Genomic DNA, 24,285 nt, shown 5'->3' with positions numbered 1-24,285 from the left:
CCTTTGTGGAAAACAAACTTTGTACTGTTTGGCAAGACATTTTTTTGAGGTAAGAGAAACACAGTATACCAGGTCTGCTTCGAACAGCAATCTACACTTCAAAAATTGTTGATCAATAGGACATAGACATGATGTTAACTGCCTAACACTCAAATCTTAGATAGTAATTCATACAGCATTCTACTTAGAATATTTAACTCCCCTCCTTCTAGCTACTACACAGGATCCTCATAGTAGTTTTGGCTCTAGACTTGATCCTTCCCCTAATGTTGGATCAAATATCTGGTATTTGCACATTTGGACATATGGTTCATTTCTCTACTTAAATACAAACACCATTTTATCAGCCTCGAACATTGTACTGTCCTGCTGCCATGAGAAAAACACATTTTCATGCAGGTGCAAAAAGTAATATTGATCAGGCTAAGGTTAAACAGATTTCATTGCAATCAGCAATGTCACAGTTCTCAATAGTAAGGGGTCTAAGTGTTCAAAACAAACACCTTTTCATTCAAAGGGTTTTGCTGAACAACTTTCTGTGTGCTTGACCAGAACTGAGTGTGAAAATGTTGCTGATGTGCTTTTAATAGCAGTGAGCATCAACCACAAATAACACAAAGTAGAAAGAAGTCAAGTTGTTTTTTCCCCTCTCCTGTTGAGTCACACGTCACTTTCCTGTAGCAGGAGCAGATACAAAGTTTACTTTAAACCAGCTCAAACAGTGAAGGTTCTGCTCAAATACAAGTGATTTATAGTGGCCAAAAATATCAAAGTCCAAAAACATCAGTTACATCACGTAGTTTTAAGGTTGCTTCATTTTGTCCATCAAAGCAACTAATGCTTTTATTAACTAAGATTAAAATTTGATGCTTCAGGGTCTTGTGCTAATCTTGACATAAAGCAACAATATTAGGCTGCACTGTGATCGGCTTTTATTTACTGGAAAGCAAGAAATATGATTCAGAATAGAGAAGGTTAAATTTCACTCATACCTTCTTTACAATTGCATCTGCCATTCAAAGCCTTTTCATCGTACGTGTAATCTATGAAATATGTAAAAATATTTTATTTATAATAATTAAAAGATTAAAAATTAATAACCTAAGAAGGAGCGAGACTGCCATTTCTGGGTCTCTATGAAGCAGTTTACATTTCAGGGCGATTACAAAAGTGACAGTACATAAGTGAAGAGCACAATTTGACCCTGTTTCTGTACTGCAGCAAGGTCAGTGTTGTTTGGGAGGCCACCTCACACCACTTAAATTTGACAACGTGTAACTCTAGTGCTATACCAAAGCAAACGTCAAACGTGCTCAATTTGATCTTCTGTAAACTTTTGAAACTTAAGCTGAGCTTATTTAAATGTTTGAAGTAAACAAGCAGTCTCGTCTGGTGCACTTTTGGCCACACAAGTTAGCTTCACCAACAAGCAGCAGGATTACATTATGATTATAACTGTCCGCTTTGATTTTCAAGAGTTTTTGTATAAAATGTACAGCCAAAAATTGTACAAAATCACTCTCAAATAATAACTTTCTTAAAAATGTTTTATTTCCAAACACAATAGGACCTTTGAATTAAACAGATCTAGACTATAGCAACTTGGTAACATGTTCAGTGAAAGCAGTTTGAATTGAATTGATTAATTGAATTGAATTTATTGTCATGTGTACCAAGGCACAGTGAAAAGCTTTGTCTTGTGAGCAATACAGCCAGATCATAGAGTTAAATAAAAAGGCAAATCAACATCTGGGTTTGCACAGTTGCCACTACCAGTCTTCACTTCTGTCTTGATCTCTGTGTTTCTGACAATAGTTGTTAATAATCTGATATCATTCATTAACCCTTCAACTCCTCCATATTCCATGTAAAACTGCTGAACACTCTAATGCACCAGACCTGCATTTATCCTGTCCGAGAAGATATAGAACTGTGTAATTAAACATTTGTACAATCCTGTTTCTAAGCTCTATACAGGATATCTATTTAATTTAGCTCCAAAGCTCTGTTTCTTTTATAGTTAAGAGTATAGTTACAGGAATCTGTTTGAAATTTGAATGAACAATAGATAATATAATAAACTAATCGATTATTAAATAAGACACTGGATAATGCTAAAATATTTACACACGTTGAAAATTATTCAGGAGTTTGCTGTATCAAACTATACAATAGAAACCTGGGATTTATGTTGTTTTTACTTCATTAGCAATTTGCTTCTTTATTTGTTTTGGCAAAACTCAAAGCTCTCTTTTGGGTCTTCATGCATCACAGAAACATTTTACTTACTCCAACAACAGTAATTACTTTTGACCTAAGGTAGGAGCATTCCAAATATCACATCTGGTACTTACATAATGATGGAGTCACTATTCATTTCCAACATTCCCCTGAGACAACCATCGCACGATTCCGGATTAACACTGAGTACTGCTGATGTCTGAATGAGCTGGGATTCATTCACAAAAAACACAAAGGCCTTTGATGTTTTCAGCACTTTTATTGCTCCTATGGTTTAATATTCCCTGGATAGCAATTTGATTTCTGCATGGAAGCAAGGCCTATTAGACATTACAGATAAGGAAATTAATCCAAGAAAACCTGATTATTACTAACCTTCACCTTTCCTGGCTAGAAATCAAGACACTATACCTTATCAGGGTCAGTTGTAAAATTCACCACTGATATAGTCAGAAAAAACCTTGTGATAAATGAGTCTCATATTCCTTATTCCTACTCCAAGAGGCCTCAAAACAAACACTTAAACACTTGTCGAAATTGGAGTTTATTTCCAAAGGTACAATCTAAAAATGAAGGCAATGTGGTTTGGAACTGAGATGAGAATTTTCTTTACTCAGAGGGTGGTCAATCTTTGGAATTCTCTGCTCTAGAGAGGTGTGGAAGCTTAGTCTTTGAGTATATTTAAAGTAGAGGTTAATTTATTATTGTTGTAAAGTGTTATGAGAATAGGGTGGGTAAAAAAAAAAACGATCAGCTATGATGCTATTAAATGAATTCCCCAATCAGGGGAAATGGCTTACCTGCATCTGCTATGTCGATCCCATTGTAGTTTCTAGATTTCAATGTGATCACCTCTTATACTTAAAACCAGAGAGAATACAGGTGCGATCTGCCTAGTCTCTCTTCTTAGGACAGGTATGTCATCCCAGGAATAAATTTCTGATGTGAAAATCTTTGTTGCACTCAGTTCATAGCATCAATATCATTCTTGAGATAAAGAGACCAAAAGTACACACAGCTCTCTAGATGCAGTCCAACCAATCTCCTATTGCGACTGAAGCAAAGCTCACTGTTCCTGTACTGCAATCCTCTTGTGATTAGTGGGGACATTTCACTAACGTTTCCAATTCTGTTCCTATGTTTGTTCTGTTTTTTACCACAAAGATGAAGTTTACAGTGTTACTTTCATTCTGGCAATGTATATATGAATGAATGGAATAACAGCAGAGGTAGATCTTTGACCCCTTAAACCTGCTCCACTATTCTGTAAGATCATGGCTGCTCTGTTTATGCTTCATACCCTAATAATGTTTGATTCCTTCACCCAAGAAGAATTTACTAACCTCCACCTTAAAAATATTCAATAACCCTGCTTCCACTGGCTTCAGAAGCAGAGATATTTCCAAAGTTACACAATCCTCTGACAGAAAATAGTTTTTCTCATCCTTGTCCTAATTTTAAAACAGCCTCCCTTAGATCTGGACTCATAAGTGGAAACATTATTTCCAGGTCTTACCTTGTCAAAGCCATTTAGGATTTTATATTCTTCAGCACATCACCTTTCACTCTTCTAAACTCCATTGGAAATGAGCCCAGCCTGTATCACAAGGCAACCCACTCACCAAACAGTATTAGCATTTATCATTCCCATAAACCAGCTCTGAACCATCTCCAACATATTTTCATCCTCTTTTTTCATCTTTCATTAAGTAAAAAGATCAGAACTGCTTACAATATTCAAGGTATAGTCTCACCAATGCCCTGTATTATTGAAGCATTATATCCTTACTTTTATGTTCAATTCCTCTCGTTCCATAAGCTTTCTTCATTAAGTGGTGCACCTGCATTCTAATGTTTTGTGACTCATACACTAAATTCCACTGCAGCTCAGAATTCTCTATTCATTCTCCATTTTCATAACACATTACTTTTTCATTCTTTCTGCTACAGTAAACAACTGTATAATTTTCCCACATTATACTCCAGCTACAAGATTTATGCCAACTCACTAAACCTATGTATATCAATCTGCAACTTCCTATGTCTTTTTCACAATATACTTTTTTACTTATCATGGTGTTATCATAAAATTTAGCTACCACGCCTTTGCTTCCTTCACCTAAATTATTGATGGAAACTGTAAAATGTTGATGCCCTAGCACAAACGTTTGTGGGACTCCACTTGTTGGATCCTGTCAATCAGACAACGACCCATTTATGCATATTCTCTGTTTTCTGCTAGCCAGATAATCTTCTAGTCATGTTAATATATTACCCCCCAAACCAGAAGTTTTAGTTTGCACAGTAACCTTTAATGCACCATCTTATCAATTGCCTTCTGGAAATCCAACTACACTACATCTACAGGTTCCCCTTCACCTTTTGTAAAGAGCCTTGTGTAGTGTGAGAGGAGGTTTAGAGTCTGAGTCATAGTGATATGACTATGACTCTAAATCTCCTCCTACTTTACACAAGTATATGGCGCAGGAAAGCCAGCGCAGACCAGCTCACTTGGAAGGCCTGAGCCTTTGCTGTTTACCCTATGTACTGTGATGCATGGAGACCATCATGTGGGTTTGCACCAATGCAAACCAATTGCAGTGGCTTTGTCTATTTGTAAGAGAGCTTACCAACTTCACTGATGTCAACAACAGCCAGGTCTTCAAGCAGGTCATCAATAAATGGTTCCAATCGAGGGTACAGTCCATAGCGATCAATTGCTAAGTGAAACTTCAGCCAATTAGAAGCCAGGTAAACTTGGGAGTGGTACTTTGTTCCTGTGTCCCCTCTTCGTGCTCTTCTCCTTCAAATAGAAGATAGAAAAAATATAAAGATTAGTGTACTGGCTTCTGTGAAACAAGTTATAGGATAAGGGCCTGAAAACTGTAATGAAGCTAAAATTCAAAAGCCAACACCTCTCCAACTTGTGTTTTGCTTTTGTGATTATAAATATTGGTTTCACTTTGCTTCATAAACAAGATTGTATTGAAGATCAGTAATTATGAATTGGAGAGTAAAAGGGACCAAAATGTAACAAAAAGTACCAGCAACTCAAACATGTTTGTGGATTTCTATTTGAAAACTATTAATCTGAGTAAAGAGGTAACACAGAATCCCTACAGCACAGAAAGAAGCCATTCAGCCCACTGAGTCTTTCTGACCCTCGAAGACCACCACCTAGACCCCTACCCTAACCCCTGCATTTCCCACAGCTAATCCACCTATTACACTATTACACATCCCTAGACACTACAAGGAAATTTAATCACCAATCCACCCAACTTGCATGCCTTTGGACTGTGGGAGTGAACAAGAGCACTCGGAGGAAACTCACACAGGTATGGGGAGAATGTGCAAATCCTGCACAGTTACCTGAAGTGAAATCAAACGTAGGTCCCTGCTGCTGTGAGGCAGCAGTGCTAACCACTGAGCTACGGTGCTGCCCTTTGAGGTGGCATTCTGCCAAAGGTTAGCACGGGAAATAAAACTAGATAAACGCTCTCACAGAAAAAAAGCAAATTACTGCGGATGCTGGAATCTGAAACCAAAAGAGAAAATGCTGGAAAATCTCAGCAGGTCTGGCAGCATCTGTAAGGAGAGAAAAGAACTGACGTTTCGAGTCTAACTGACCCTTTGTCAAAGCTCATCTTGAGAAAGGGTCAGTTAGACTTAAAACGTCAGCTCTTTTCTCTCCTTACAGATGCTGTCAGACCTGCTGAGATTTTCCAGCATTTTCTCTTTTGCTCTCACAGAAAGTTTTGAAAGAGTAAAGAAAAATCGCACCAATAAATCATCTTGGCCTAGGTTTTCTCCAGACAGAGCAGCAAGAACACAAGAAGTTTTTGTTCATCAGGTGTGTACAGTCTGGCACTGTTCACTGCTGTAATTGCTATGACGATGCTTTCAAATCTTCCCACTCTTTAAACTAAATAGTATGTAGTCTGACAAAATAAAAGTAGTTGCCTTTTTCTGCAGCTATGGAATGCTGAACAAGTCACTCAATAATGACTCAAAGCAAGAGCTTACATGAAACTTAATCTGACCTTAGTTAGCATCTTTAAAGGAATATAAATCCTTAAATTAACACTATGCCAAGAGGACTATTCTCTACTTACTATAGATTTTGAATCAACACTTATGTGACTTTTTGGTAACATTTTCAAATAGCAGAAAATATGAAGCTTAATCTTCCATTTCACTGAAATGGTGGCTTTGGTTCCACTGATATTAGAACTTGCAGCTATTTCACTGGGCGAAGCTCATAAGATCAGTTGATGTTGGCCTCACTGTGTAGATACAAGATGTTTCTAAATCAGAACTGCTGCAGAAACTCAGCAGGTCTGACAGCAGCTGTGGAGAAAAACAGAGTTTATGTTTCAAGTCTCCATCCAAAGAAGAGTCACATCAGACTTGAAACATTAACTCTGTTTCAGTCTCTACAGATGCTGTCAACACTGCCAGGTTTCCCCAGCACATTCTGATTTTATCTCAGATCTCCAGTATCTGCAATACTTTGCTTTTATTGGAGTTCCCAAGTTGGGCCTGTCAACAGGGGACCACCGACAGTGCAGGGAGGGGAATATTGCACAGCTTCAGCTTTTAAAGGCTGTTTTTAATTGCAGAGTACAAATGGTTTCAATTTCAACAGCCTTCTTACTTTCTTAAAAAGTCCACTATCTGAACACCATATTTTGTTGTCATTAGGGGGAGTTTGCAAGCAGTCTGTAGAATGTGACTGCAACTGTGATGAATTTATCCTGGATACTCAAAGCAGCCAAATCACTACCACTGGGCAGAAGGAGTGTAAGTTGACTAGTGACACACTGAAGACACAAACTAAGGCGGAAGACGAGGGATTGTGGAAGAGCTCTAGAACAATTACAACATTTAAAAAGGCATCTGGATGGGTATGGAAAGGGTTCAGAGGGATATGCACCAAATGCTGGTAATTGGACTAGATTTATTTAGGATATCTGGTCGGCATGGATGAGTTGGACTGAAGAGTCTGTTTCTGTGCTGCACACCTCTATGACTCTATAATTCTAGGTTTGCACTGCTATCTGTTTTCTCCTTCAGATGGTTGAAACACAGAGCTTTTTCCTTGATTGAAGGAGCACCTATACATTAACAGGATGGAAACCTTGGGGCACAAATGGTCTGACTTCAGCAGTCCCTTGCATGCAAGAATTGATGGATAGAACTGTGGCATTTTCACAGACAGTACACTTTTGTGCCATTCTACATTCCTGGCAGTCCCTACCTTGCTTATATTCTCAGATGGGTTGCCTGTCAGGTGAGCACTGAATGATCCCTATTGTGGTCTGCACTCAAGAATGACATTAATTGAAAATTAGCTGTTTCCTGGAGTAGCTTCACTGCAGCAGAAGCAGCCTCAGACTTAACTGAAAAGTTCCATGAATGCAAAGAACAACTGGCAGGCTTGACGTATAAGTTAAAAATGTGATTTGCACCCAATCCTAATTAGCAATGATGCTAATTTTAACAGTGTTTATTGTTGTGTATAAATTTAAGTGTACAGAACTCCCATTGTGTGACCACTGATTGAAGTGTACAGCAATTTTATGATGTGTCTTCTTGATCTTACTGCTGCTTTGTTAAAAATATCTTGATAATAATTTCAAGGCAAAAATCCCATTTTTTAATAATAAATAAAGTTGAGAGTTTTATTGTCAAACTATGATAAACTGCTACATAACTACTTAAATGCACATGAGAACGTGTTATTACATACCCATATCAATGAGCATCATTTATGGGAAGTTCTAATATGTTTCAGTGAAAACACCTTAAATATTAAAAAATTGCAGCACTTTTGAACCTGATTTATACATTACAAAATATGCTTCATATGTGGACAACCAAAACTGTTCTTCATTATTAGTCTTCTCAATACGTATAAAAGGAAAGATAAAACACAGGAACACAAGTATAAGCCATTCAGCCCATTGAGTCTGCTCTGCCATTCAATGACATCATCACTGATCTGATAATCCACAACTCCACTTTTCTGCCTTTCCCCTTTAAACCTCGATTTTCCTACTGACTAAAGTTTTGTTTCTCGCAGCCTTGAATATTCTTAATGATCAGCCTCAAAGTCCCTCGGCAGTAGATCACTCTCTGGATTCACTACCCTGAAAAAAGAAAATCCTCATCATCTCTGTCTTTAATGAATGGCCCCTTTCTTGAAGATTATACTGTCTTGTCCTAGAGTCTCCCACAAGACAAGACAACCTCTACACATCTACCCTGTCAAACCCCTTAAGACACCAATGAGTACAGGTCCAAACTACTCAATCTTTCCTCATAAGAAAATCCCTCCATTCCTGAGATCAACCAATTAACTTTCTTTGTACTCCAATAATCATATACTTTCTCTTAGATAATGGGACCACAACTGTTTTCAGCCTTCTATGTGTCATCCAATTAGTATAATTTAAAATGTATAATTTTATGAAGACCTCTTTACTTTAACACTCAATTCCCTTTGAAATAAGGACCAATAGGCTTTTTGCCTCCCCCATTACCCGCAGAACTAGAACGTTAGCTTTTCATTATTTATGCATGAAGGTTCCTCAAATTTCTGAGTTGCTTTCTGCAGTCTTTCACTTTTTAAACAATATTCAGCTTCTCTTTTCTTCCTGTTAAAAGTACACAGCCTCACATTTTTCCATTGTGGGGCTAGCACTGATCCCTGTAGAACTCTAATAGTTACAGGTTGCTATCCTGCATATACTCTGTTCTCTCACCTCTCTGTCTTCTATTGTATAGTAACCACATCAACATGGGTTCTTTTCTTATTAGGTATCTTAAAATGTGGTACCTTATCAAAATGCCTTTTGGAAATCCAAATATATTATATTCACTGGATCCCATTCTCGATCCTGAATAAAGCTGCCTAGATTTCTAGACTATCAGGTCACTTGAACTGAAAAAAAATCAAGACATGAAAATGGTGCCACAACTCAAATGGCTTACTTAAACTGTGGTAATTGCTAAAATCCTTTTGCAAAACAAAACAACAGCCTAGTTTATGTGTAGCCAATTCTGAGGAAGATGAGGGAAAATCCACCGATATCTATTTTGATTACTTCAAAGTCACTTGGTAAAACATGTCACATAACTCATTATAAATAGATACAAAACATTCAAGTTATTAATAATATTGTCAAATTGGATAGCATCTGGCATTAAAAAAGCTATATTTATATTGCACCTTTCACATTCACAGGGCATCCCAAAGAGTTTTACAACCACTCAAGTATTCTTTGAAGTGTGGTTACTGGTGTAACACAATCTCCCACAAACAGAAATATTGCCAACATTTTCAAAGTATACCTGAGGCCAGATCAATTTATTGCAGATTCCTCCACGGTAAGGCTTCTTACCAAAATAAAGAGAAAGACACTTGAAAATGGAGCTGCTAGAATGGAATTCAAACATCAGCTGTTTGCTGGAAGATTGAACTTTGTTTAATTCACCCCTTCATGCCAGAGGCAGAGGAGTTTCCATAGATCTCAGAACAATTAAATAGTCATTGTTGTCTTTTGCAACTGCAGAATTGCATCAGTAATTTGCATTGTTGCAGTCAGAGTCTGCAGTGCTCAGTCTGGTGTTATTAAAGGAACAGACCCCCTTGCTTGTTTCGCTACCTAACTCTGCAAAGGACGCTTTTCCAGTCATTTTTGATTCCTATTAATTACATTTTGTTTATCATTTAACTCTGTGGTGAGGAATCTGGTCTTGTTTTTCCCTTCTATGTACAAAACAAAGTTTATCTTCTTCCTTTGTACTGACAGCTCATCAAGTACAATTTCCTCAATATTAATGTTGCAATGCTGAAGCACTCATCAGCAGAGGGAGCTGTGTGTAGGTGTCCTGATAAATCAATTTGCTTGCGAATTGGTGCAAGTTCTGACCATTTATTGAGCAGTAAAAATGCAGGCTCTTGGCCATTTCAGTGCATATTCTGGAAATATTGCAGTGTTCATTAAAATAGGTGGGTTTAACAAAGTGAGGCAATAGGTCTTGTTTCCACAACTGTTTTGCATTGCAGCCACTCAGCTCACCTGTTACCTTCATACAGACTGCCTTCTGCTGGTAGAGCCATGATCAGTCACAGGGCAACTATGGCACCATGACAGGACAACATTTCACCAAAAGGCAGTGAAATTTTCCCAAAAAGACCAGTGAATCCACCTGGAAATGAACAGAAAACCATGGATGTATCAGGCAGCAATCCAGACACAGTTTCAGCCTGTCATCTGGAGGAAGATAGTTTTGGCACTCATCACCAATGTCTTCTGCCCTCCTGTCTGATTTTCTTCACCTCCATGTGCTCCTAGTCCTGGGGCATGTCCGCAGGCGGTACCACAGTTGCCCAGACTGTTTTGTGTATGTGTGGGATAGCAAAGAATTGTTGAAATGCAATAGGACTGTTGCACCTTTGGGGATGAAGGATAAATCTCAATGAACAAAGGTATGAAAAATAAATGGCTGAGAAAAGACAGCTGAAAGTGCAGTGAGTCTGCTCAGCTCTTCAAATCTTCACACATTTTAATCAGAGGGCGAAGAAGGCAGCTGTTCTTTTTTATATGAGTGTAACTTCCCCAAACGTATTGATGTTGTGATAGCAGGAAACTCCCAGCCATCATACCATCTTGTCCTGGTGCAAATGAGCCCTGTGAGGTTTGGGCAGGTCGCAAAGATTTCCAAAGGATTGTAGCAACTTATCTTTACCATATTAAAGAAGCTTTGTAAATAACTAAACCTGAGTTTCCTTGATGTTTTCTAGCACAATAACAATGAAATAATCATGTAAGCGTTAAAGATAGCAAGAAATTTCAAAGCATGCTGTTTTTCAACCGTTTCTCCATTTTCCTTGATGGTAGCAATTAGTTCCAATTTCATATAAAAAAAACACTTGAGGCTATTACGGCTTTATAAAATATTGTCTAATCAATCTGTTCAGAGAGATGTTATCACATACATCTAGAGTAGGTAGGACTTGAACTCAAATCTCCTGGCTCAGAGGTCGCTATTACTGTACCAAAACAGCTCCCATACTTTTATGGCATATCTCTGTGACAGGAGGGACCTGAATCTGATCTTTTGGCTTTGGAACGGCAGCACTTCCACTGCAAGAGTTCTTCCACACATGACTCTCTCTCTCTGTATGACCTGAGACATCAATATGGGCTCTGATTATTAGTCCAGTGAAATGACTACCATACCACTGTGTCCCAACTACAACTTTATATATTCATGTTAGGTGTACGATAGCAAATTGTCAGACCTTCCTAAACTGTCTACCTATGTGTTATCGCTAGGTTTACAAAAGTGTACATCATCCCATCGTCACTAGCTGTTCCCATATTTCCCATGTGCCCACACACTGTTCTTTATTTTCCTCACTCTCTCTCAGGGTCTCTCTCTCTCTCTCTCTTTCCTTTCATATAGTCCCTCATGTTAACACTTTCAATTTCTGCCCTCAGTTCCAGTTATACTCTTTGGGTCCTAATTTCCATAACTGCAGAAATGGTCTTGATTCTTACAAAGTATTGCATTACATGGAAAGGGAAATTATGAATAATTCTTGTGCTCTTTTAAATTAAATATCATTCGCTGTAAGATTAACTCATTGATAAAACACTTAAAATTCAACTTGTGCTGCTTCAAATCAACAACTAATGAAACCCGATAGTTTCATGACTCATAGCAGATTTGTGTAGATGCAAAATACACAGTGAATCTATGAGCAAGCATCAGGATAAACTATTATAACTATTGGCAATGATTTTGATTTTTTAAAATGCCAAGTGATGAGCCCTGAAGACATGTGAAGACTTAAATCTGTTTCATTCAAGTCATTCCAATCCACCTTTACTTCATTTAAATTGATGTTTTAATCAATGTGTGCTCCTTGTTGAACCTGATTGAATTATGATTGGAAAATTAGGAGCAGCCAGGGAACTGGAGATGATTTGCATTCTTGCCAATGGTAATCAACAGTAACTATGAAGTAACATTATCCCACACAGGATGAGCCAAACACCAATTACTTGATATAAGCAGGTATTCAAGTAAATGTACTTCACTTTCCAAGTAGATGCAGAAACAAAGAAGTAGGACAAGGCTAACAGGAAGGACACAGTAAGACAGTCTCTATCTTCAATAGTATTGCTCTAGTAGTGATTTGTTTATGAATTCTAGATTCATTTTCTTTGTTAAAAGGGACAAGTGAGAAGAAATTGAAATCATATGTTTACCATACATGACCTATATGTTGAAGGCTCACCTTCCCTATGAGTCAGAGTTCTACAACTGATATGTCAAAAGGGCAGTGATGTTTCTAGGGTTTATTCTGGCTACATGTTGCATAATTATTTATGGTAGCCATGTTAATTTCACAGGGACTTGTCACAGCTAGTGGTCATTCACCATTTTTAAACATCACTTTTTTTTCCCCTTTAAACGTGGCTAAAAGCTTTGAGTGAAAAGCTGCTCTGATACTTGTGCACGTGATTAATTAGTAATCAAATACATTTTTAATAACACCAGTTGGGAAAGTTAGGTTTTAAATCATGACAAACGTTATGAATTTCCGCTTCTTTTCCATCTCTCTGTAACATTCTCCAGTCCAATAGCCCTCCAAGATCTTGGACTCGAATTCTGACCTTGTCACACCTTCACCATGTTCAGCTGTTTCAGTCTTAAGCTCTGGAATTCCTTCCATAATTTTTTGAGCTCTCTATCTTGAATTCCTCTCAAAATATCTTCCTTAAAATGTCTCTCTTTAACCAGTTTCTGATCACCTGTCCTAAAATCTCTGACATGCCTTAGTTTTAAAAATGCTCCCATGGGAGCTAATTCACTTTTGATTGGAATGTAAGTTCTTTCAAGTTAACATAAATTTCTAAGTTAAAAATCACACAGCACCAGGTTATAGACCAACAGGTTTATTTGGAACCACCTGATGAAGGAGTAGCGCCCCGAAAGCTAGTGCTTCCAAATAAACCTGTTGGTCTATAACCTGGTGTTGTGTGATTTTTTAACTTTGTCCACCCCAGTCCAAACCCGAACCACCAAGTCATAAATTTCTAAGGTTTCCTTAGTTAAAAAGTATCTGAAATGCACTGTATAGCAGGAACTCATTTGGTTCAGTACAGAAAGCTGGGAGGCCAGCGCACACTGTCCTTACAGTTGATGTACAAGTAAAAGTGACTCAGAACAACAGCTGCAAAGCATTTGTTCTTAAGGAGGGAGCAGATTTAACTTTGACTGCTGTATAATCAGGGTCACACAGCCTAAGGTGGTACAGTGCTACATTTTTAAAGTAGAATCATAGCAAAAACCTCATAATGGATATGGCATCTGGTGATACTGTTATTGAATTACAACTGTTCATTCGATGTGTCCTGTTCAATTTTAGAAAACAGCTCTAAAATATCTTGCTTGCCTTTGCCAAAGATGGGCTTTGTAAAACTAACACTTCAGTCTTTCTATGAACAAGACACTCCAATTAATGTTATATAGGTAGCAAACCCAAGAATCTCTTGAACAGTTTGTTGGACTATGCTGTGCAAAGGGCATGGGATTGCTGCATTTTGTGCAACAACAATGGAAAAAGGACAACTATTGCTCAAACAGCAAATGCAAGCAACTTTGCCCAGCCACCAATTATCTAACCATTCTGAGACACAGAACATTCTTCAGAGAACATAGAAAAGTATAGCACAGACAGGCCCTTTGGCCCACGATGTTGTGCCGAGGTTTAATTCTAATGTAAGGTATAGTAACTTAACCTACGCACCCCTCAACTCCCTGCTATCCCTGTGCATGTCCAGCAGTCACTTAAATGTCCCCAATTACTCTGCTTCCACCACCACAGCTGGCAACGCATTCAATGCATTCACAACTCTCTGCATAAAGAACCTACCTCTGATGTCTCCTTTATACCTTCTTACTAATATCTTCAAACTATGACTCCTCGTACCAGTCAATCCTGCCCAAGGGAAAAGTCTCTGGCTATTGACTCTATCTATTCCTCTCATTATCTTGTACACCTCGATCAGGTCTCCTCTCTTCCTCCTTCTCTCCAGAGAGAAAAGTCCGAGCTTATTCAATCTTTCTTCATAAGGCAAGCCCTCCAGTCCAGGCAGCATCCTGGTAAACCTTCTTTGCACCCTCTCCAAAGCCTCTGTATCTTTCCTATAGTAGGGTGACCAGAACTGGACACAATATTCGAAGTGTGGTCTCAACAGGGTCTTGTAGAGCTGCAAATCCTCGTGGCTCTTAAACTTGATCCACCTGTTAATGAAAGCCAAAACAGCATATGCTTTCTTAACAACCCTATCCACTTGGGTGGCAACTTTGAGGGATCTATGTACTTGCATACCTAGATCTTTCTGTTCCTCCACATTGCCAAGAATCCTGTCTTTAATCCTATATTCAGCATTCGAGTTCGACCTTCTTCAAAGAAAAAGGAGAATGAGAAATATGCATGATGAGCAAACAGGTAGAGAACTGCCAAAACTGTGCATTGGCTACAGTGTACAAGTTAGAAATACAAATGCTTGGATATTACTGAAGGTTTTTAAAATAATCATGTGTTTGTATTGTGAAGAAGCCAGGTTAGACCAGTGAATGGTGTACTAATCATACATGAAAAGAGTCAGAGGAATATTCATACAATGATGCTTGTGAGATAATCCAGCAAGGTGGCTCAAATGTTAGCATTGCTACCTAATAGCACCTGAGACCCCGATTCGATTCCAGCCTTGGGTGAATGTCTGTGTGGAATTTGCAAATTCTCTCCATGTCTCCCCATTTTTCTGGGTGCTCCAGTTTCTTGCCATTTTTCAATGATGTGCAGGTTAGTGGATTGGCCATAGTCAGTGCAGGGTTAAGGTTGTGGGCTGCATCTAGGTGGGATGCTCTTCGGAAGGTTGGTGAAGATTCAATGGGCTGAATGGCCTCTTTCCGCACTGTGGGATTCTACGATTGAAGACAACCAGCAGCAAGACAATAAAATTGTCAAACAAATGCACAGAGAAGAACATAAAGCTCCCCAAATGGGTAATTGATCATCAGAACAGTACTAGTTTAAAGCACTGAAGGCATTATATTAAAATTTGCTATACTGGTGTTGCAAACTCTGTTTCATGCGCTTCTATAATTATCAAACCATCATCATTGCCTATGTGTATATCTTTTTTGGATACGTTTTTATCTTTGGAGAAAGGGTATATTGTGCTACATCTAATAGTCATGTGGCATTGTGCCTTTAAAAGACATGCTCATGGTATTTTCACTGTTTCATGGAAGTAACTCACATATGCCATCTTACCATGGATCACTTGAAACATAACAATACTGTCTGCTACTGATCAAAACTTAAAAGCTTAATATTAGCACATTTATGTGATTAAGGAGTATAATATTCACATAATAGTTGGTTGTAATAATTCTGTTGGATTCTTCAACATTACAAGATCCTATTTAGATTATTATGATATGAGATAATATAAGCATTGTTGCATCAGATAAAATACTCACATGGAAGTAGCCTAAGACCAGCAGGTTCTTTCAGCAAGTACATATAGTTCATGACTATTCAAAGGAAGTTATGAGTGGACAGGAAGGTATGAAGGGACGTGGAGAGTATATGGGGGAGAGGGAAGAGGATTTGTTTAACAGTCTGACATTACAACTGGGCCGAGGGGCTTGTAAATGGGATTCTCCTGCTAGCTTTGCCAACCATCTGCCTCCACTGCCACCTCATATTTACCTCTGGAGGTGACAGACTCAACTCTATCTTGCTGCTGCCTCCCTATAGGGGGGCTAACCCCTACAGGGTGGCAAGGGCTCATATAAGGTAGGCAGGTCTGCCAAGTCAGGAAGTTTTCCCTACTCTGTGCAAAAAACATGGCCTTTAATGTTTTACTGTTACTTCATGCTTGCAGCTCAATTCTATTTTGAATGTAATTCACAGCATTGTATTTTATTGTTTCGTTCCCATGCCAATTTAAAAGAATGTTTTGAAAATCTACTCATGAAGGCATCCTCTCCCTTCCTTTCTATCTCTCTTTATATTTTTACAATTTTGTTTAGTGTGGATGCAATCAGTCGACATGCAAAAATACAAGTCTGTAGCTGATTACTCAATTAAAACAAAATGAAGAGCTCATCTGTCTGCCTGTGTTTTTAAAAAAAAAACCTGGTCAGTCAATCTGTTAAAAACAAGGAATAAAACCCTTGGCAGCCAGTTGTAATTAGCTGCATAAATTGTCAATCCATCTGACATTTATTTAGCATTGAAAGTCATTTCTCTCTCTGCCTTTGACTCCCCATTTGCACATCATGAAGTGACAATTTACAGACTTTAGACTCTACATAATAGCTTGAATTTCACATTTTGTGTATCTCTGGAAATTTACCTCCTCAAACTGAAAATCTAAGTTACTGAACATCAAAGTTGCTCGTATCAATAGACTACAGTATTTTGGTCCTTGCCAGCAAGTTGTCTATATGCTGTTATGTTATTAAGAACAAGTCTATGCATAGAACAACAGCAGCTCAGTCTTTATACAGTACCTTTAAAATTAAAAAAATTACCAAGGTGCTTCACAGGCACGTTATAAAACAAAATATGATGTGTGCCACATCAAAATACCTTGGGTCAAATGACCAAAAGCTTGGCCGAAGAAGGAGGGTTTATGGAGTCGCTTTTGGAAGTTGAGAGCCTGGGGCCTGGACAACAAATTATCAGCCAGCAATAGTGGGACAATTATAATGCACATAAACTCTGACTTAGGAGTAATTAAGCCATAGAGAGATTTGAAAATAAGGATAAGAAATTTTGAAATCAAGACCTTACTTGATGGGAACTAATGTAAGTCAGTGGCATAGGAGCGATAAGTGTACAAAACTTCTTAAAAGTAAGGACAAGTGCAGCAGAGTTTTGGATGGCCTCAAATTTACTCAGGATAGAATGTGTGAAACCAAGATGAAATGGAATCGTCAAGTCTACAGTTAATGAAGGGAAGAATGATGGTTTCAGCAGCTGAGACAAAAACAGAGGGTGATAATGTCACTGAGGTGATTTAGGTGGTAAACATGATAGCGCACATACGTGGTTACAAGCTCATCTCAAGGTCAACTATGACATCAAGGTGGTAACCAGTCATCAATTAGTTGATGCTCAGACTGTTATCAGGGGCAGGGATGAGTCAATAGCTAGGAATGAAGTTAGGAACAAGCACTGAAGACAATGGCTTCCCATTATTTAACTAGAGGAAATTTCTACTCACCCAGTTATGGTTAGCAGATATACACTCTTGACAACTTAGCAACAGTGGAGGAATCAAGCAAGATGCAGCTAGAGCTGGTTGTCATCAACACACATTGATAACTAATGCTGTTCTCCAGCATGGTGTTTCTGAGGATTGGCATGTAGATGAGAAATAGAAAGTGGCCAACGATAAATTCCTCAGGGCTTCCTCATTGTCTTTGCTCCTGCCACTAACTGCGGGCATATTGGAGCGCTGTGTTAGGCAAAATAGAGAAGGCCTTGGGGACGGAGGTGAAGATGGACCCAGTGTCTCTTCTTCTTGGCTTTGTTAATTCATTTTCATTAGATTGTTGAGGTAATGTTTATAGTGGTTGTCTCTCTCTCTCTCTCTCTTTCTCTCTCACAGACCATGTAAGAAAGAAATTGTAAAAGTGCATGGACAAGATTTGAAAAGATATTTCAGTGTTCTGATCACTGACACTAATCAAAGAACCAATCAAACATCACCTAACTCACTGAATATGTGAGACCTTGCTCTGCACAAAGTGGCTGCAATCTTCACCACATTACACTAGTAACTACTTAACTGACCAAAAAACTCACTGAGATGTCCTCAATATATTGCAGTCTATTTTTATAAATGAGTCAAGGTGCAATTTAAAAAAATATATATGTATTTTTATTTAGAAAAAGGAATGTTTTTCTTTTGAATATTACAACAAATACAAAACCAAACAATTCAAACTAATATTAAAAAAACAGCTAATTACATAGATAAATATCAACTAATAACTAAGCTAAAAAGAAAAGTCTTAACAATAATAATAATAATGAAAATAATCATAACACAGCTCAGCAAATCAATAGTCCTCGATTATCAAGCGCATAAGTTTATACATACTTATTTGTTCGTAGTTCCTCCCTTCAGGATACCAGATTTATTACATAGAATTGCCATGGCTATATAAAGGCTCTTATTAGTATGGCGAACAAATCTGTACTCGGGTAGTCCAAAAAGGACCGCCGTGCCTTATAGAAATTCTCAGATTTATGATGCACTACACTTATAAGAAAGCCTAAGGGGATGTGTTCCATGACTAGCTTATGCCTGCCCGCCAGCCCTGGAGGATTTTCCGACATCCACTCTAATAGAATGTTCTTTTTGGCATAAAAAGTGAAGATACTGAAAAGGCTTTTTTTGAATGCATCTAATGAAAGTGAATTAACAAAGCCAAGAAGAGGACGGAGGTCCATCTCCACCTCCGTCCCCAAGGCCTTCTCTATTTTGCCTAGCACAGTGCTCCAGTATGCCCACAGTCTGTGGCAGGACCAAAGACAATGAGTAAGCATGCCCATGCTCACTTTACATTTAGGACACATTCATTGGAGATGTTCCCGCTTTAAATTTAGCAAAGTTTGGGGCCAGATGGACCCCATGGAGAATCTTCAATTGCAAGGCATGGGTCCTGTTGCAAATCCAGATCCTTCATGCATTTTCCCCAATAGCCTCTCATATTTCAGAAGAGATCTCAACGTCCAACTCCCTCTCCCATACCTTACAGAGCCGTTTGGTCTCATCCAAGGGACCCTCTTCCAATAGATGATGTGTTGCTAACAGATAATGTATCCTCAGTACTCAACACCCTCTTCTCTATGTCAGATCTATAAGGACTAGTTAGAAGTGTGGTATCTTTTTGTATGAAGTTTCCAATTTGAAAGAAATGGAAGAGGTCCCTTCTGGGCAATTCAAATTTCCGAGCCAACTGGTCAAAGGACATCAATATGTCCTCTTCGAATAAATCACCCAGGCAAGACACCCCCCTAGCTGCCCATAGTTTAAACTCAGAGTCCATCATCCCTGGGTAAAAGCCCAGCATACTAACTATGGGTGTCAAAAATGATGTTTTAGCAATATTGCCCTCACCCTGACACATTGCCCTCCATGCTTTGACAGTATTGATGACTATTGTGCAATGGCAATATTCCTTAACAAGATACATGATGATTTATGATGTCACTTGGCTATTCTATTGGCTTGAAGTTTTTTCTAATGATTACTTTTATGCTTAGAACATTGGTCCGAAAGACTAAAATATAGTTGATTGAAGATCCACCATGTATGAGAAATGCTGCAGCAAGTTAGTTGATAGGCTTTAGTGGCCAACAGCTTCCTGTGAATGAACACAAACACTAGAGACTGTAGTTGCCATCACAAACTAAAGGTTTGCGCACCAAAGATAAAAAAAGTTTCCTGTTTTAAAAATAACTTCACTCAAGGGTATAATAAAATAAGTTTTGCCTCAGTTTGCTTCCAACTATAATTGCTTACAAATTATATGTGCAACAATGCCCTCAGCTTTAAAACACACTGTTGGTGACTTCTCTCATTGCTGTCACTGAAATTTGCAGTCTTAAATATTTTCTAAGCAACCTGCTCAGAGATGTTATTACACGCCTTGGCTCTTGAACCCAGACCCCCCGACCATAAGTAGGGAGATTACTACTTCACCCCAAAGGCCCTAAATCTGTAGTCATAAACGTTGTCTTTTAATTGGATAATTTGAATAGAAAATACCAGATTGGGCAAGCAAGACTAAATGAGTTTTCATTTGCTGTTGAGAATTTAGGAAATCAGTTATGATCAATCAATTATTACCTGGTTTAGCAATTCTTGTGGAGAACAAGTTGACTTTCCTTAGTTACTGAGAAGGATTAAAGTTCAGTTACTTATCCAGAGTATGACTCAACTATTTGATTGGGAAGCTGTCAAATTTCACTGGATCCCAATCTTGCTCATGCTAAAGTCAATGCATAAAACTCCTTGCATCCACTCCTCTCTCTTGTCTATTTATAGTTCTCTAATACGTGTGTGTGCATAGAATATATATATTTATACAAATAATGGATGAAAAATATTTCCCTACAGAGTTTTAAAGGAAAAATGTTTGAAGTTCTTGCTATTCTCCATCTTATTCCCTGGATATAAAATTTCAATGCATTGCATCCTCAGTATAACTTGCTACACCATCTTCTTTAATAAAAGATGTATGATTTGTCACTTTCACCAAGGGTGCTGTCAAATTGCCACTTTAATATTGTTTCAAAGTGACAATCTCTGCTCCCAGCATGACCCCTAAGGTACAGCAGTGCATAAACTTCACATCGCTTTGGTTTGAATTGGTTGTATGATGTGTATAGGATTCTGAGGAATTCAGAGTATTTTATGTACCAAAGGCAAGCATTAGTTAAAGCTTGAAGATAATGTTGCTCAGCAGGTCCTCAAATTATTAGAAATCCAAAGAGACAAACACACATCTGCAAAAATCTTCTCTGTGTGCGATTACAAGCCCACAACCTAGCTTGTATGCTACCTGCTGAAAATTGTACTTTGTACATACGAGCGAGAACAGGAATAGGCTATTCAGCCCCTTGACCCTCATGCGTTGTTCGATTAAATCAAAGTTGATCTGCACCTCACTCACATTTAATCAATATACCTTCATATAAAAAAGTATTTGCTTTCTTGAAAATTAAAGCTGCCTATACCCTACAGCCACATTCGCATATTAAAAATTATGCCCATTTCCTGTATCATTGCCAAAAGGAGACATGAAGTTGAAGCTTTTCTTATGCTGTATAAATAGTGTTCCTTTTCCATTTGGTGTCTTGCATTTTAGTCCTGAAGAGTTCGAGGTCAAAAGCTTCAACTTCATGTCTCTTTTTATCAATACTTAAGTTCTGTTTTACCAAGCAATTACTTCCTGTAATACATTTACTTCAGGTAAAACTTTCCTTGCTCACGTTGTTGCTAATCTGCATACTGTTAGACTTCTGAATCACAGGGAGCAACGTCAGGGGAAATCTGCCAATAAATTAGAAGCAGTATGAATCATGCTCTTTCCAATAGCAATATACAGAACTTCTTTTTTGTAAAAATGGATGTTTTGCAAAATTCCAAGAAAACAGTAAGTAGATTGTTCTGTTATGTCTAAGAGAGAGTTAATCACTCCAGACGAATTAAGTTCAATCTTTAGTTCACTGCTGAAAAAAATGCTAAATTGTCAGTGCCACTGTCTTTTGGACAAGTTAAGATGAAGCCCATCTGCTTTTTCCAATGCCTCAAATGAACATGAAAGGTCTTATGGCTTAATACAGAGTAAAAATCATTCCAAAGTCCTAACATTTCACACTCAGTCACACAACCAAAAATAAATGAATTGCTCATTCATCTCACTTGTTGCTTGTATTGTGATTTTAAAAGCAGCAAATGAATAAGTCACTTTTTGAGATGCAGTGCAAAATTCTGTGGAATATATGGGGGCTGTGCTGAGAAAAGAAATTTTGGGAGTCTCAAGATGTTGTTTAAATGAATGTAATTTTTATATAATAAAAAGACTGTAGGAGTGCTGCAGTTAAGAGTGAGTCATGCCTGACCTGAGTACTAAATAGGCCGGATACAGAATAGAGATGGTTGGAAATCTTTTTTTACTTATTTTTTGGCACAAATAGCATTTAGTGCATGCTGAAACCTACCCTGAATCTCCAAAACAACTCACTGGAAATTTATATTTGTCAATCTCTGTTCACCTCAATAACAAACATTTTCATGGTAGACAGTCTATCAACCTTACTATGCCCAGACTTCATTGGCAAAGGTTTGACAAGTCCAAGATCTTTTCCAAAAATATGTAGAGTTGTTTCTGAAATTTATTCAGATAAACTGCATTGTTTACAGATAATCTTCCCACTCTTTGCGCACATACTATAGTTAGAGCACCAGCTTCCAATTTTGCTTGAATCAAGTGGGAAGAAATAGCAGTCCCTAATGACCAAATCAAGTTCCAAAGCCCAAATTGAGAAAGGTGTTATAGACAATTGTGTAGTGTACATATTGGCCAACCAATAAAGGAAATGGATGTGAGTGTCAACTTGCTGAATAACTCCACCATGAGAACCTGGAATATTCCTCTTCGTGCCTGGAAACCTACCTCATGTCAACATCCTCAGAGATTTCCCCTTTACAATTCCCTGAACAGTATGGTCTCCTTAAAATGACATTAACTTGCAGCATGGTGACTGGAACTGGAGGATCTTTGATGGGGAAGGTTGCAGGTGTCCAGGTGGTTTTGTAAAACCTGGAGCTGGGCGGGAGGTGAGTAGAGCCCACCTGCATTGAGGGGTAGGGTGAGAGTGTGATTGACGATTGGCAGTTGCAGAAGTAGAAGTGCCGAGATGGGGTGGGAGGGTGCAGCAGGGTTTTATAACTTTATTGATTTGATAGGCAGTACTCCCAGGCAGGTTTTATGTCAGCTAGCTGTAGCTCGAAATAAATCTGTGCACATATGAAGGTAAGCCCAAGGCATTCAGTCAACATTTTCGCATTGACAGGTCCTGGCAGCACCAGCAGTGTCGGTCCCCTACAGCCCACTGTGAAAAGCCCCAACCTCTGTATTCCAAGTGTAAGTCGGCTTCCTGGAAGTTGCCAGGAGAGACAGCATTGACCTTAATAACATTGTGTGGTGAGACCCATCTGGATATAGCTACAACAGAAGTTCTCATAGTTCCATGTATGGCCAGGCATTGTGGTTAGGAATTAGGATGACCAATGAATTCCATTAGTAACACCCTAGGCTTCATTCAGTGATGCATCAATTCCAATGCACTATCCTACAGCTTTATTTTCCCCCTGGGAAGTTTTAACATAGTTTTTACCCAGATGAGCCAAACATTAATGATTCAGATATTACACCTACACCCTGCAATAAAAATCTTGGCAACATACAAGTTGGAGATAAACTTGATTTTAATTGCAATTGGAAATGCAAGCCTTGAAGCTGTCTGCAGTATACAATTCAATTCTGGCACTATCTCATTGGTAGATGAAGATGTGTGAAGGCCACTCTTCTTAGGCAGAACTCAGCCCGAGTCCATATACTTGTGGATAATATTGAGAGAAGCTGACCCTGTGCAGAAGGCTCTTTCATACATTCATTCATAGAGCCACTTGCACCTCAAAAGAGTAAAGGGTGTGTAATCACAAAATGCTGGAACCATTTGAACACTTCTGGATGTAATAATCTGATTTCAAACTGTTTCACCTTTTAAAAAGAATGTATATGCTGAAAGTGGAGTTTGTGGCTAGTCTCTAAGGACCAAGTGAGCACACTATGTAACTGAAACATTAGCACCATGAAAATTTGCATGATCTCATTTGCATGTGATTGTACTTGTAAATTAAACTGTTCCACAATGTTGAAGACCCACAGGAAATTATACCACCTGCAAGTGGTGCATGGGGCCATTGAAATTAATCCCAACCTAATTCTTTGGCATAACTGAGCTCAAACCTACAGCAGGGATGTTGCAGATGGATAAGAAATTTCTCTCTACTCCAAAAGGAGATGCTGGTGATAGCCACAGAACTGACTGCTCAGAGCCCTTGATATCACTGCAGGATTTGGCAAGTGTCTCAATACAAATTCAAAAAATGGTCTTAAACTGTATTTCTCAGTTGAGCTATGAAATGAACCACGTGTGGGATACTTCCAACTGTGTTGTATAATTATTTTGTGCCTCAAACTGCTTTAAGTACATTGTGCAGAGAGCATTTGAATTTGCTACATGGAGACAGGTTAACTCAATGCCTGTCTGATCAGTTATATTTGGGAAACTGCAACATGAACTAAATAATTTCCAATTTCAAAAATTTCAGGATTATCCTTAAAATTTATATA

General features: G+C 38.3%; 1 protein-coding gene and 1 long non-coding RNA gene across 4 annotated transcripts in view; one reads left to right on the top strand and one right to left on the bottom strand.

The window, feature by feature from the left end:
• LOC122562171 (pseudokinase FAM20A-like) overlaps positions 1–24,285 on the bottom strand; it is a 51,344-nt gene that overhangs the window by 25,265 nt on the left and 1,794 nt on the right. For 2 of the 3 annotated variants that reach the window (XR_006315258.1, XM_043714787.1), the window contains exons 2-3: positions 4,872–5,044; positions 993–1,043 (exon numbers count right to left, since the gene is read on the bottom strand). Coding sequence is in view for 2 of the 3 variants with exons in the window: in XM_043714787.1 (XP_043570722.1) it covers positions 993–1,043; positions 4,872–5,044 (224 nt within the window). In the remaining variant the exon portion in view is untranslated. Of the gene's footprint in view, positions 1–992; positions 1,044–4,871; positions 5,045–10,328; positions 10,458–24,285 lie in introns of those variants that run through there. The other variant, XM_043714788.1, reaches the window with a different exon arrangement.
• The window catches only part of LOC122562173, a 30,819-nt gene continuing 18,910 nt past the window's right edge, over positions 12,377–24,285 (top strand). Inside the window, exon 1 of the long non-coding RNA XR_006315259.1 lies at positions 12,377–12,411. This is a non-coding gene — a long non-coding RNA (uncharacterized LOC122562173). The remainder of the gene's footprint in view (positions 12,412–24,285) is intronic.

The sequence above is a fragment of the Chiloscyllium plagiosum genome, chromosome 24, assembly GCF_004010195.1.
Source record: "Chiloscyllium plagiosum isolate BGI_BamShark_2017 chromosome 24, ASM401019v2, whole genome shotgun sequence".
Lineage (NCBI taxonomy): Eukaryota > Metazoa > Chordata > Chondrichthyes > Orectolobiformes > Hemiscylliidae > Chiloscyllium > Chiloscyllium plagiosum.
The sequence above is the reverse complement of the archived record's forward strand: the minus strand, read 5'-3'. Positions and strand labels throughout refer to the sequence as shown.